Source organism: Carcharhinus amblyrhynchos, chromosome 3, assembly GCF_965287045.1.
Source record: "Carcharhinus amblyrhynchos chromosome 3, sCarAmb.v2.hapA, whole genome shotgun sequence".
In the NCBI taxonomy this organism is placed as follows: domain Eukaryota; kingdom Metazoa; phylum Chordata; class Chondrichthyes; order Carcharhiniformes; family Carcharhinidae; genus Carcharhinus; species Carcharhinus amblyrhynchos.
In genome coordinates, this window is record NC_137326.1 from 25,498,175 (window position 1) to 25,511,908 (window position 13,734).

Below are 13,734 nucleotides of genomic sequence, written 5' to 3' on the forward strand. Positions count from 1 at the left end.
CTTGTGGTCTTGGGGCAGAGCAGGTGGTATACCAAGCTGTGATACAACCAGGACGAATGCTTTCTATGGTGCATCTGTAAAAGCTGGAGAGAGTCGTAGCTGACATGCCAAATTTCCTTAATCTCCTGAGAAAGAAGAGTGATGATGGGTTTTCTTAACTACAGTGTCAGCATGGGGGGGACCAGGACAGGTTGTTGGTGATCTGGATGCCTAAAAACTTAAAACTCTTGACTCTTTCTACTTCATTCCTGTTGATGTAGACAGGGGCATGTTCTCCTTTACGCTTCCTGAAGTCAATGACAATTTCCTCTATTTTGTTGACATTGGGGGAGAGATTATTGTTGCCGCACCAGTTCATCAGATTCTCTACTTCACTCCTGTACTTTATCTTGTTATTGTTTGTGATCTGACCCACTATGATGGTGTCGTCAGCAAACTTCAAAATCGAACTGGAGGGGAATTTGCCCACACCGTCATAGGTGTATAAACAGTATGGTAGGGAGCTGAGAACATAGCCTTTTGGGACACTAGTGTTGAGAATGATCATGGAGGTGTTGCTGCCTATCCTTACTGATTGTGATCTGAGAGTTAGGAAGTTCAGGATTTACTCGCAGAGGGAGGTGCTGAGGCCCAGGCCCATGGAGTTTGCAGATGAGTTTCATGGGAATAATAATGTTGAAGGCTGAGTGGAAGAGACTTTGGCCATAAGGCAATGCCTGAGTAGATTACTTCCCTCACTTCAACAGCAGAAGAATCAGTAGCTCCATCCCCATTTTAGAGTGAACTTCTTGTTCAACTTTTTTAGGCGATGTGATATCGCTGGAAATCAGCAAGTCAAAGTCATCCAATAAGTCATCCAAATTTTTGGTGGATGAGGATGAATGTACAATGTATGCACTGCTCAATACTTCAAACTTTCTATAGTTAAGTGACAAACTGTCTCTTGCCTAGCCTTCAACTTTTAGCACATTTGACTGCCAGATTGAGTGTCACCTCATGTTGACTGATCTTTCCTGATTTTAATGAAGTAACTTTCTGAAAGAGTAGGTTTTCTTTGCTCTTCTCAGCCCTGGGGTTCCAGCTGCTTCTGCACATCAATAATATCTGTTGCGCAGGCTCACTGGCTGCCTGCCTATAGAATGGCCTCAATTATAGTTGCCCAACCCTAGTTGGGTTTAAGATGCCCCTGCTCACTCAATGACCTCTGTTGGCTCACTGGCTAATGGCCTGGCTAACTGGACTTCACACACTGCCCTCTTCAGCATGCTGACCTGATGAGTCACCTCGCTGCTCCACTTGATAACTGCTGGCACCTCCCAGGCACTCGCACCTCACCTCTGTTCAACGACAACCTTGAGAATTGTTCTGGCTTACTTACTGGCTGCCTGGCCTGCTACCTATCCTCATTTCAATTCACCTTCGCCCTCGTTTGGTTGTCCTCCTCAGTCCTGCAGACGGCCTGGTCAAGTCACCCTGCTGCTCCCTCAATCATTGCCTCACTCTTCATTTGCATTTCTCCTTTGCTCAATGACTATCTCAGGAAATGCACTGGTTGCTCTCCACCAATCAGAACCGAATGCTGCTCTGCATTGGTTACTGAAATAAACCTATCCACAAATCCAATATAGACCCCCACCTCCACTGGTAGGGCCCTGTCCTTCTTTGCAAGTCCACTCTGACTCAAGGGAATCAAGGGACCCTCGCAAAACTAATGGGAATCGGGGAGGAAATTCGCTCCACTGGTTGTCATCACACCTAGCATAAAAGAAGATGGCTGTGGTTGTTGGACATCAATCATCTCAGCTTGAGGACATCATTGTAGGAGCTTCTTAGGGTATTTTCCCAAGCCCACCCATCTTCAGTTGCTTCATCAATGACCTTCCCTTTATCATAAGGTCAGAAGTGATGATTATACATCAGGCATGAAGTAATCCATGCCCAAATCCAACAAGACCTGAACAATATCCAAACTTGGACTGACAAGTGGCAAGTAACATTCACACCACACAGATAGCAGACAATGACCATCTCCAACAGTAAAGAATGTAACCATCTTCCCTTGATGTTCAACTGCATTACCATCGCTGAAACCTCTATCTACATCCTGTGATTATCACTGACCTGAAAGTGAACTAAACTACCCATATAAAATACCATGGCTCCAAAAGCAGGTCAGAAGCTAGGTATCCTGTGATGAGTAACTCACCTCCCTACTCCCCAAAGGCTGTTCACAAATTTCAAGGCAGAAGGTGATGGAATTCTCAACTTCCCTGGAAGAATGCAGCTCTAACAGCACTCAAAAAGCTGGACATCATCCAGGACAAAGCAGCCTGCTTGAGTGGCATCCCATCCATAAAGATTCACTCCCTCTAACACTGAGGGAGCAGTGCATACGATCTACAAGGTACACTGCAGAGTGGCAGCTGTGTACACAATCTACAAGGTACACTGCAGGAACTCACTAAGCCTCTTGAGATAGCACCTTCCAAACCCATATCCCTCACCATCTAGACAAGGGCAGCAGATACATGGGAAATACTATCACCTGGAAATTCCCCTCCAAGCCACCAGCCATCCTGATTTGAAAATATATCACCATTCCATCACTGGGTCAAAATGCTGGAGCTCCCTCCCTAACAGCACTGCGGTTGCAACAACACCATGTGGTTGGCAGCAGTTCAAGAAGGCAGCTCACCACCATCTTTCTCAAGGGCAATTAGGGCTGGCAATAAATGCTGGCCTAGCTTGCGATGCTCACACCCCAGGAACGAAGTTTAAAAATATTACCTTATTGTACCGCAATTTTGTGTTTGCTTGTTCTGGATAAACTTTTTCCAGACTGTTTACTATACCTCTCAGCCAGTTCTTTAAAAGCTGGAAAGCTAATTTCTCAAACACTTCCTTACATCTGATGTTATGGATCAATCTTCTAGCTCTTCTCTGAATTTCCTCCAAGGTTTCAATGTGTTTTTGCGTATATTGTCTAGCATTCAATTTGCTATACTAATTGCTGTTCTTCAGCAAATAAACACATTGAGCATCAAAATTATTCACACTTGAGCATCTCATCATTATTAACATTTATGTTGTCCAGTTTTTTTTAAATATGGTGCACTTGGCCATATCAAATTTTATTTGCCATTGACCTGGCAATTTGTATGCATTAAGGCTCCATTATATTTGCAATTCTTTTAAGATTTCCTAACAAAAATATATTTGGCAAAAGTTGATATTTAATTTTGCATACCACACTAAAATCTAACAGAATTTCAGTCACCAATGTGTGCTCATGAAGGTACCATGTATTTAATAAACTGTTACCTTGGCCAGCATCTCCTTGTGCTGCACCTGCCGTATCACTAATAAAGCCTGAATAAACATCATCAGCGGATAAGGAGGACTTGATAGAGCAGGGCTGTTGTGTCTGCACTGCCTGAGATTGAGAACGTTCTGGTGTTTCCGGATCATCTTGGGTTGTGGAAGCTGCATAATTATCTGTCTGAAGATCTGCAAATAGGAAAGAATACATTCCAAAGACTTGAAAGATTCCACAATGTTCAGAGAATTGTAAAATCACCCCGATGTTTAACTTTATCAAAAGATATATTAAGATAAACTAATGCATCAGAAATTTTTTCCCCCATTATGGATAGCTCCTTAAGATGGAATAAGGTTTTAGACAAGAGACAAGTATTGATACCTTGTCACTTTCATCAAGGCATACAATTCTTCTTAGAGATTAACAGAATATTTATGTTTTTAAGTTGAAAAACATGGATTCTTGACTGATGACCATTCAATCGAATATATGCACTCACTTATATTGGAGGCTGTATTCTTCAATGATTGCACTAATGGATTTAGTAGCTTGCAAGCTTTTAGTTTGTTCTTGCTGGCTCTCCGTCGTCTGCCTGTAGGTGGCACAGCTTGCAAGAATCCTAAAGCTGTTGGTAAAGGTTTCCCTAAACGTCTGTACAATTCCTCGATTTCATGCCTTTGATGAACCTGAAGTTCCGAGATCTCTTTCATGTGTCTACGGGAGAGGAATTAAAATTTATGTTTTAAACTTTATACGCAAAATTACATGGCTTACTGTGATGTTGGTTAACTATAAAGAAGGCTTTGTTAATTGAGCACTTAAGTGCATAAATTAATGCAGACGGAAGAGAAATTAATTATGCACGTGCAGGTTCACCTGCACAAGTCTATGTGCATTAATTGCCCACAAAATTAGAGCACACTAACTTATTCTATATGCATCAGAAGTATAACTTTTTTCCATTTTGTATTAATTGACTAAAGGGTATTATTTTCAAAAATAACATATAAACTAATAATTTATCAAAGCACACAATATATACTTAAACCCAAATATGAACAAACACACTTTTCTCGTAGTGTCTGTAGTTCTTTTTTCATGTCAGCATCTTCAAATTCAGAATCATTGTCACTGCTCATGTATGATGACTGGGAAGGAGATGCAGAATTAATAGTTATGGTTGGAGGAGCTGCTACTTGGCCATGTGCAAGTTCCGTACTCTGTCCACCAGTCTTCAGCAATGCAGCTGATTTTCTTGGTAAAGGAAACTCTTCGGCTGTGCTCATCTGATTGCAAATAACTGAAGTTTGAATAACGTTTGGTTTTGCATTGAATGGTTCGTCAGAGTCTGAAGACTGATGACTGCGAAGCCTAGCTTCCACAGGAACAGAGGTTTGCGTTCGAGTAACCAAAGGCTTAAAATCAGGGCTAGTAGGCGATTCATTTGTATAAAAGTCAGGAGGTGCAGAATATCTATTACGACATGGATATTTTAAAGTCACTTCGTCTTTCGTACTGATAACTGAAAATCTGCCAATGGTATTGATTCTTGTAATAGACAACAGTTTATTTTCCATTTTCTCTTTCTTTGGGTCACGTTCACCATTTGTGAAAGATTGGCATAATAAATTTTCTCCTGGTGGATCTGGTGCTTCATTTGGCTTAGCTTCACATTTTGCATAATGGTCAATTTTATTAACTATGTCCTGAGATGTTGGAACAACCTGAAATAAATGAGTGAAAAATCTTATTCACATGATCAGCATCATTCTTTAGACAGAGAGAGTCTCTGACACACTAGCAGGCTTCACTATAATAACCATTCTTTCATGCAACTTTTGAGAAAATTCAAGACAGCGTGCAACTCTTGTCAACTCATTTTACACATGGACATTTCCTCTTGCAGCACCATGAGCTACTGATTAACAGATATTCTGTTCCTTCCAGGGAATACAGGCAGGTCCAAAATTTACTTCATTTAGGTCTCATTGAATTAAAAAGGCTGGTTAATAGCCAACTTTATTTGGCAAATGAAGGAACTCTTTCTTTTGCTCTGTAATCAATCCTTCTCAGAACGAATTATGCTTTATTTATGTGAGAAATAGATCCAACAAATGACAAGTACACTAAAAAAACTTATAATCTACATGTTTTCATCGACTTTTGAAGAGAAATCAGTACATTTGATATTTTTCATCTGTTAATGATCTGTCCATTCCTTCTTCAGTAATTCTCTTCCAAGCAGCTGAAAATCAACACCTGTAACCTTTCATTTGTTTTTGATGTGACTGCATATTTCACTGAAAATCTGGAAAAATATCTGAGCCAGACGTTCACTTGCACAGTTGATTATTTAACACAATCACCCTTTTCTTCAAACACAAAAGTGATTGTTTCTTAGAAACAAGTCGCAGCTTACCTAAAAAGAGGGCAAGAAGAAAGCAAGTGAGAGAGACAGGGTGACCATAGTGTACACATGCGCGAACGTGAGCCAAGGATTGAGAGAAGTGGGGAGATGGGTAGAACAGGTGGTGTGTGGCATATTGGGTGAAGATGGGTGGTGCATCACAAGGTGTAGGGGGATTGATAGATGAGGAGCAAAAGAGAGAGATTGAAAATTGATAAGATATATTACATCTCCCCACTGAGTTCCTTTGCCTGCAGCCAAGTGGCCCAATATTTTTCCTCAGGTTTGGAATATTCTGTTCACTCTAATTTTAAATCCTTGTTGATGCACCTTTTTTTTTGAGAGAAAGTACCGAAATTGCTTTTGTGTAAAAGTTCTGGAACAGAAAGATCCAGAAAGAAGTGGCCTGGCAGTGGGCACAGCAAAACAGGAATGAGTTAAAAGGGCTTAGGGACAGCTGCAAGTACTGCAAACCAAAGCACAGTGGGACCTGGGCTCATTGTCAGCTTTGGACGAATGTTTGAAGTCTGTACATTCTCTTCATGTCTGTGTGATATTCCTCCAGGTGCTCTGGTTTCAAACCACTGTCCAACGATGTGCAGGTTAGATGGACTCGCTATGCTAATTTGCTCCTTAGTGACCAAAGATGTGTAGGTTAGATGGATTAGCCATAGTAACCGCACAGGGTTACGGAGACAGGACAGGGGAGATTTATTCCTGAATAAGAAAAATCCCAAGTGGAGGACCCACCATCTGTGGTTAACTAAAAACAAAACTAAAGATTTTATCAAACCTAAAAAGCATATAACTGCACAAAGATCAGCAACAGATCAGAAGATTAAACAGAATATAAAGGTCAGAAAAGAATGACAAAAAGCTGACTGAGGTGGGAAAAATTAAGAGTAGGAAACAAAGTTAACTAAAAGCAAAGACGGATGCCAAATGTTTCTATAGATATCTAAAAAATAGTTAGAGTGTTGGTCCTATAGAATGAGAGTCTGGGGAATTAATGGGAAATAAGGAGATGGCAGATGAATTGAACAGTTTGCACCAGTCTTCACAATAAAGGATTCAAGTTACATCCCAGGAATGGCTGTAAATCAGGAAACAGAAGGGAGGAAGGAATGCAGACAAATTGCAATCACCAGGGAGCAAATGCTGGGAACTGTGGGCTGACAAATTCCCCAGACCAACTTTATCCTCAGGTCTTAAAAGAAATGGCTATTAGATGGTTGATGCGTTAATTTTAGTTTTCCCAAAATTTGCTAGATTTGGGGAAGGTTCTATGAGAATGGTAGGTAGTAAATGTAACTCTTTTATTCAAAAAGAGAAGGGGACTGAAAACAGGTAACCACAGGCCAGTTATCTTAAAATCTGTTAGAGAGTAAATTTTAGAAGCTATTAAAAATGCTTATCGGAAGACACTTAAAAAAATTCGGCAACCAGGCAGAGTCAGGCACGGTTTTGTGAAAGGGCAATCAAGTTTAACTGATTTACTAGAGTTATTTGAAGGTGCTGTGGAGAAAGGGGAACCAGTGAACATACTGCACTTCAAATTTCCAGAAGTATTTGATAAGGAACCACAGCAAGGCTATCGCAAAAAATAAAAGTTCATGGTGTTGGGGATACCACATTGGCATGGATAAATTGGCTAGCTAACAGGAAACAGTAGGCATAAACTGGTCTTTTGCTGATTGGCAGGAGCTATGGCATGAACATTGTACCATCTGCTGTCAGCTGATGAATCAGTACTCGCCATTTTGAACACCACTTGCAGGAAGCACCGAGGGTGCAGAATGCACACTGGATGGGCAATTTCAATGACTTCAAGAATAGTTTGGTAGTACCACAACAGTTCGAGCTGGCCAGATCCTAAAGTACATGGCTGCTGGACTGGGACTGCAGTAGGTGGTGAGTGAATCAACAAGAGGAAAAAGCATACATGACCTCATTCTCACTAACCTGCTTACCATGGATGCATCTGTCCATGACAGTACTGGTTGGAGTGACCACTCAGTCCTTGTTGAGACAAAGTCTCAGCTTCACATTGAGGATACCTTCCATCGTATTGTATGGCCCTACCACTGTGCTAAATGGGATAGACTCCAAATAGATCTTGTAGTATCCATGAGGTGCTGTGGGCCACCAGCAATTGTATCAACCACAATCTGTAACCTCATTGCTTGCTATATCCCCCACTCTTATCATTACCACCATGCCAAGCGATCAACCCTGGTTCAATGTAAAGTACAAGAGGACATGACAGGAACAACATCAGACATACCTATGAGGTGTCAACCTGATGAAACTACAACACAGAGGACCTCTTGAGTGCCAAACAGCATAAGGAGTAGATAATAGGCAAAACTAAGTGATCCCACAAAAAACAGATCAGATCAAAGCTCTGCTATCTTGCTTGATCAAGCCATGAATGGTAGCAGACAATAAAACAAATCACTGGAGGGGGAGGGTCAAAAATATCCCCATCCTCCACGATGGAGAAACCCAGCACTTCAGTGCAAAAGATAAGACTGAAGCATTCACAACAACTTCTGTCAAAAGTGCAGAGTGGATGATCTATCTCAGCCTCCTCTGGAGGTCCCCAACATACAGTTGTCAGTCTTCAGCCAATTCAATTCACTCCATGTGATATCAAGAAACAGCTGAAGGCACTGAATATGGACCCTGACAATATTCCAGCAATAATACTGAAAACTTGATAAACAGGAGGGTGAAAGGTTCATGGGTAGGTGGGAAGTTACAATCAGATCAGACATAATCTCACGAAATGGTGGAGCAGGCTGGAGGGGCTGGGTGGCTTATTCCTGCTCCCAACTCACATGTTTGTATGACTACTGGGAGTGGCAATATCCTGAAAGAGTGCAACTCAGACCATGACACAATGACCAAGGGTCTGTACAGGAAGGAACAGCAAGTGCGGAAATTGAATTATTTATGGAGATTCATAGTTAGGGGTACAGGCAGGGACTTCTGTAATCATCAGAGTCCCTCAAAATGTGCTGATCCCTGGTGCCAATGTAAAGGATGTCATAAATATTCCACATAAGGAGAGAAGTGAGTCAGAGGTTGTGTACTTTGAGAGAAACAATACAGAAACGGCAGGCATTCAGGTTCAACAATCAGATTTTCAGGATTGGGAGGAAGCTAAAAAGTGGGATATGGAGAGTAGAAGATCTTGATTACTCCAAGCATTAGCCCGTGTAGTAATAAGAAGATAGATAGGGAGGATCAATGTGCAACTTGAAACATGTTGCAGTAGGGTGGGCATTAGATCCTTCTGGCACTGGGACCAGTTTCGGGACAGAAGGTACCTAGTCAAAGGGGAGAGGTTACACCCTCAAAAGGACTAGGACCAAACTCTTTGCAGGGAGGTTTACCACTGTGCATTAGCATTTGAGCTAAAATGGCAGGGGGATGGCACCGGCAAATAGAAGTAGAAAGAAACAAGTTGTGTAAAGGGAGTGTTTTGGACAAGACTAGAGAAGGAGATACTACAATATAAAATAGGAGTGGACGACAGAGGAATGCAAAAAAAATTACAATCCATATAGATAAACACACAAAAGTGATGAATAAGGTTAGTTAGCTACAAGCATGAGTAATTGTATCAAAAAGGACATTTAACATGTAATGATATGAAGAGTTCAAAAACGACAGAGACCGAAAAAAGGGAGGTGGGAGTGCCAGTAGTGATTGGGAAAGACATTTTGGTACTGGAATGGGATTTGCTTGAAGGGGCAAGGAGAGAGTCCATTTGAATCAGTGATGAGGATCAAAAGAGGTAAAACCTTGCTAATTGAGGTATTCTATAGGATCTAAAGAGAGGTAGAGGAAGAAGTCTGCAACATTATTTACAGAACCACAGTAGTGATAATTGGGGAACTTTATTCCAAGTGATTTTTGGGTAATTAATATTAGAATAAAAGATAATGAGAGAGAAATTCCTGAACTGCATTCAAAGGAATTTCTTCAGTTAACATATTCTCAGCCCAACTAGAAAGGTGGCATTGCTGGATCTAGTGCACCAAGCATCTGTGGGAGGAACATTTGGGCAAGAGTGATCAAAAAAAAAGTGGTAATGGAAGTACGGTGAGACAGAAGAGCTCGCCTTAATTTTCTAAATTTGCTTATATATGGGGTAGGATTGAAGAGTGGCAAATGTGACATTTTTATTCATCTACAGGCCAGTCTATTAATGGGTAAAGTTTTGAAATTCTTAGTCAGGGGAAAAAAGGCAACAGGCTCTTGGAGAATCTCGAGTTGATTAAGGAGAGTCAGTATAGATTTGTAAAAGGCAGATCATGTTTGACTAATACAATAGAATTTTTTGATCAAGTAACAGACAAGGCTGATGAAGCACATGCAGTGGATGCTGTCTATATGGATTCTGAAAAAGCATTTGATAAGGCAACAAGTCAAAAGCTAGTTAATAAAATTGACGCGTGTGTGTGTGTGTGTGTGTGTGTGTGTGTATATGTAACTGAATAAGAAAATTGACTTGACGACGAATAGCAGCAAATTGTGGTATATGGCTGGATGGCAGGCAGTGCTGCTGCACAAGGGTCTTTTTGTTACTATGTATAATTGACTTGCATCTTGCAATTTGCTACAATAACCAAACTTGGAAGGGTAGTAAACAGTGAAGATGATAGGAATGGCCCGCACAGGACATTGAAAGGCTAAAAGAATGGACAGACAACAGGATGTATTGAGGTAGTGGTTAGCACAATGGACAGCAAAGCATACGGGGTCTTGAGCTTCATAAACGGAGGTCACACTGAGTAAAAACAATCAGGAAAGCTGTACTGAATCTTCATAACGCACTGGTTAGCCTCCAATAGAGCACTGCATCCAGTTCTGGTCACCACACTTTAGGAAAGATGTGAAGGTCCCTGAGATACAGTGCAGGTTTACCAGAATGGTTCCAGAAATGGGTGGTTTCAATTCAAGGTTAAGTTAGAACGGCTGGAGTTTTTGGACAAGAGGTTTGACAAAGATGTATGTGAATATTACAGATTTTGATAAGCTAAACAAGGAAACATCATGCTCATTAGGTGACTGTACATGAATTAGGGAATACAGATTTAAGATTTTGGTAAGAGATGATAAAGAATGTGAGGAATAACCTTTTTTTTAATGTAGTGAGTGGAATAACCCAGAGCTCAACTGCCCAAATGAGTGGCGGAGGTGTAAATAAGAAATTGGATGGACACATGGAAGAAAATAAACTAGTAGGGATAGAGGGCAGAGTGGAGGAATTGGACTCATTGAATTGCTGCATATGTTGCCAGCATGAACTCAGTGGGTTGAATGGCTTCATTTTGTGACTATTTGTTACATTCTTGTGTTTTGGATTGTGATTTCTCCTTCTGTGTATATGCATTATCCTACATTTTTTCACAGTAAAATTGTCACCCTATGACAGCTCAATTGGTTTACAGTTTCTTAGGGTTTTATTCATCACATATTTGCTAGCAAACTGAAGCAATATATGACTATTGTATATATATATATATGACACGACAATCATACACAAATGAAATGTTAATGATCTTAATTTCCAGGATCACCACTGATCCTGGTGGTTTCTGTGTTGTATACGCTCTATACAACACAGAAATCACCAGGGTCAGTTTTATAAAATATTCATTCTCATTAAATTTGCTTCCAGTTGTATTTTGTTTGAGCAAAAAATACAAAATGCCAAACACTGTGCACTTGTATCACTGTTCACAGTGAAGATGTCATCTATGCCCATTCAGTCATTCACAACAAATTTGGCAACAAATTAATAGGTTTTATTGAACAGCTAAGCGGATTCGGGGGAAAAAATAACAATGGGTGGCATGGTAGCACAGCTGCTTCAAAGCTCCAGGGACCCGGGTTCAATTCTCAGTGTGGGTCACTGTTGCACATTCTCTTCATATCTGCGTGAGTTTCCTCTGGGTGCCCTGGTTTCCTTCCACAGTCCAAATACGTGTGGGTTAGGTTGATTGGCTGTGCTAAAATTGCCCCTTAGTGTCCCGAGATGCACGGGTTAGAGGGATTAGTGGGTAAATACGTAGGAATATGGGGGTAGAGCCAGGATGGGACTGTAGTTGGTATAGACTCGATGGGCCAAATGACCTCTTTCTGCACTGTAGGGTTTCTATGATTCTAATAGCTGCTACTAATGAAAAACAAAAATACAAGTAGTCTGAATTCACGGCACAAAAATATGCTAATCTGAACTTGTACATATTTGCTGCAGTGAAATGTCGGTACAAGCACCTTGTCTTAAACACAAATGCAACAAAAGAAAAATGAGGCAGATACATTGATGATAAGTGATACAAAAATATACAGAACATTTGACAATCCTTTGAAACATACCTGAAACCTGTCTATTGCTAGAGGAAGAAGATCTACTGTAGATGACATAACAATCATAGTATCAGACGATCCTGCCCCACTGATGTCAGCAATGGCAACTGAAATACAATAAAATTAGGTTTCTGGCACTTTCAATATATCAAAATTACAAACATGCAAACATTTGAATTAAAAGCAGTAGGCCACTTGGCCCTTCGAGCCTGCTCCCCCAATCAGATCATGGCTGATCTGATTGCAACCTGCATGGGTGAACAAGGGGGTGGATAGTCAGGTCAGGGGAAGTAGTCTGGTCTGCTCTTTTTCATGAGGGGTGATTATATCAATGTAGCTCCCAAATCTCCAGTTCCTAAAACATTCGCATAGAGTCCCAGACAGCAGGGAAATTGCTCATCAAAAGTTTAAACTTCCAGTGCAATTCCCATGTAGGTCCTCACGTCAGGACTGCCACGGGGATCTGATGCATCTTCCATTGTACATCTGTTGACTCTCTTAGCATCCAAAAATTAATGTCTCGATGGACAATTATACTGCCCTCTAAGTAAATAATTCCAACGATTCATAACCCTCAGAGTAAAGAAGTTTCTCATCTCAATCCTAAGTGGTTTTAACCCGAGCTACTAAACCTTGGTTCCAGATTCTCCCAACACATGATAGCCTTTCAGCATCTACTTTATCAAGCCCTCCAAGAATTCTATGTTTCAATGCGATCAGCTCTCATTTTTCAGCAGAAGTATAGGCCTATTTTATTTGATCTTTCCAAGACAAGTACATTATTCAAGGAGAACAAAATATGCAGAGTACATAAATGTGGTCTCACCAGAGACCTATATAATTGCAAAAAGCCCTTTTTACTCTTATAGTCCCTCTACAATTATTTCTAATATACCACTTGTTATCCTGATTACCTGCCTGCTAATTTGTGATTCATATACAAGAACACCCAAATCTTTGAGTACAAACATTTAATTGTCTCTAAACTTTTAAAAAAAAATTCTGCTTTTCAATTCCTCTGACTGAAGTACATATTTTTACATTTTCTCACATTATGCTCAATCTGCCAAATTCTTGCCCAATCACTTAATCTGTCTATATCCCTCTGCAAACTTTTTGCTTCTTCCACAGATTACCTTCCCTATAACTTTGCATCTTCAGCACACTGGATACAAATTTTACCAATGAGAAGAAACATTTTAAAGATCACTCGTTTCCATTTTCATATCAGAATTGTTATGGTGCAGGAGGTGCCATTTGGCCCCTCATATCTGCACTGTCAAACACATTAATGCTCATCTCAGCCTAATGCTGAGATCATCAGCCACACTTTTGTTACTTCTACCTTGATTATTGTAATTCTCTCCAGTCCTCCACCTACTTTAAACCTCAGCTCATCAAAAGCGCTGCTGACTTTATTCTATCCTGCATCTTCTCCTGTTACCCTAGCGTCCTTGGCTAAAAGTTCCCCAAATTACAAATTAAATATCTTATACTTGAGAATGCTTTTTCAAAATGCCTTTTTGACTTGTCATTCCCAATGTCCAGAGCCACCTCGATTTGCATTAAATTATTCCTCATCCTCTGCTTAAAGTTTAAGTCACGGGTAGATAGATTTCTGATT

General features: G+C 40.5%; 1 protein-coding gene across 9 annotated transcripts in view; it reads right to left on the reverse strand.

Annotated features, from left to right (window-relative positions):
* Positions 1-13,734, reverse strand: part of wnk2 (WNK lysine deficient protein kinase 2) — a 193,739-nt gene that overhangs the window by 35,588 nt on the left and 144,417 nt on the right. For all 9 annotated transcript variants that reach the window (XM_080182377.1, XM_080182406.1, XM_080182369.1 and 6 more), the window contains 4 exons: positions 12,120-12,217; positions 4,388-5,043; positions 3,819-4,033; positions 3,322-3,507 (listed from right to left, as the gene is read on the reverse strand). In XM_080182377.1, coding sequence (XP_080038503.1) covers positions 3,322-3,507; positions 3,819-4,033; positions 4,388-5,043; positions 12,120-12,217 — 1,155 coding nt within the window. The remainder of the gene's footprint in view (positions 1-3,321; positions 3,508-3,818; positions 4,034-4,387; positions 5,044-12,119; positions 12,218-13,734) is intronic.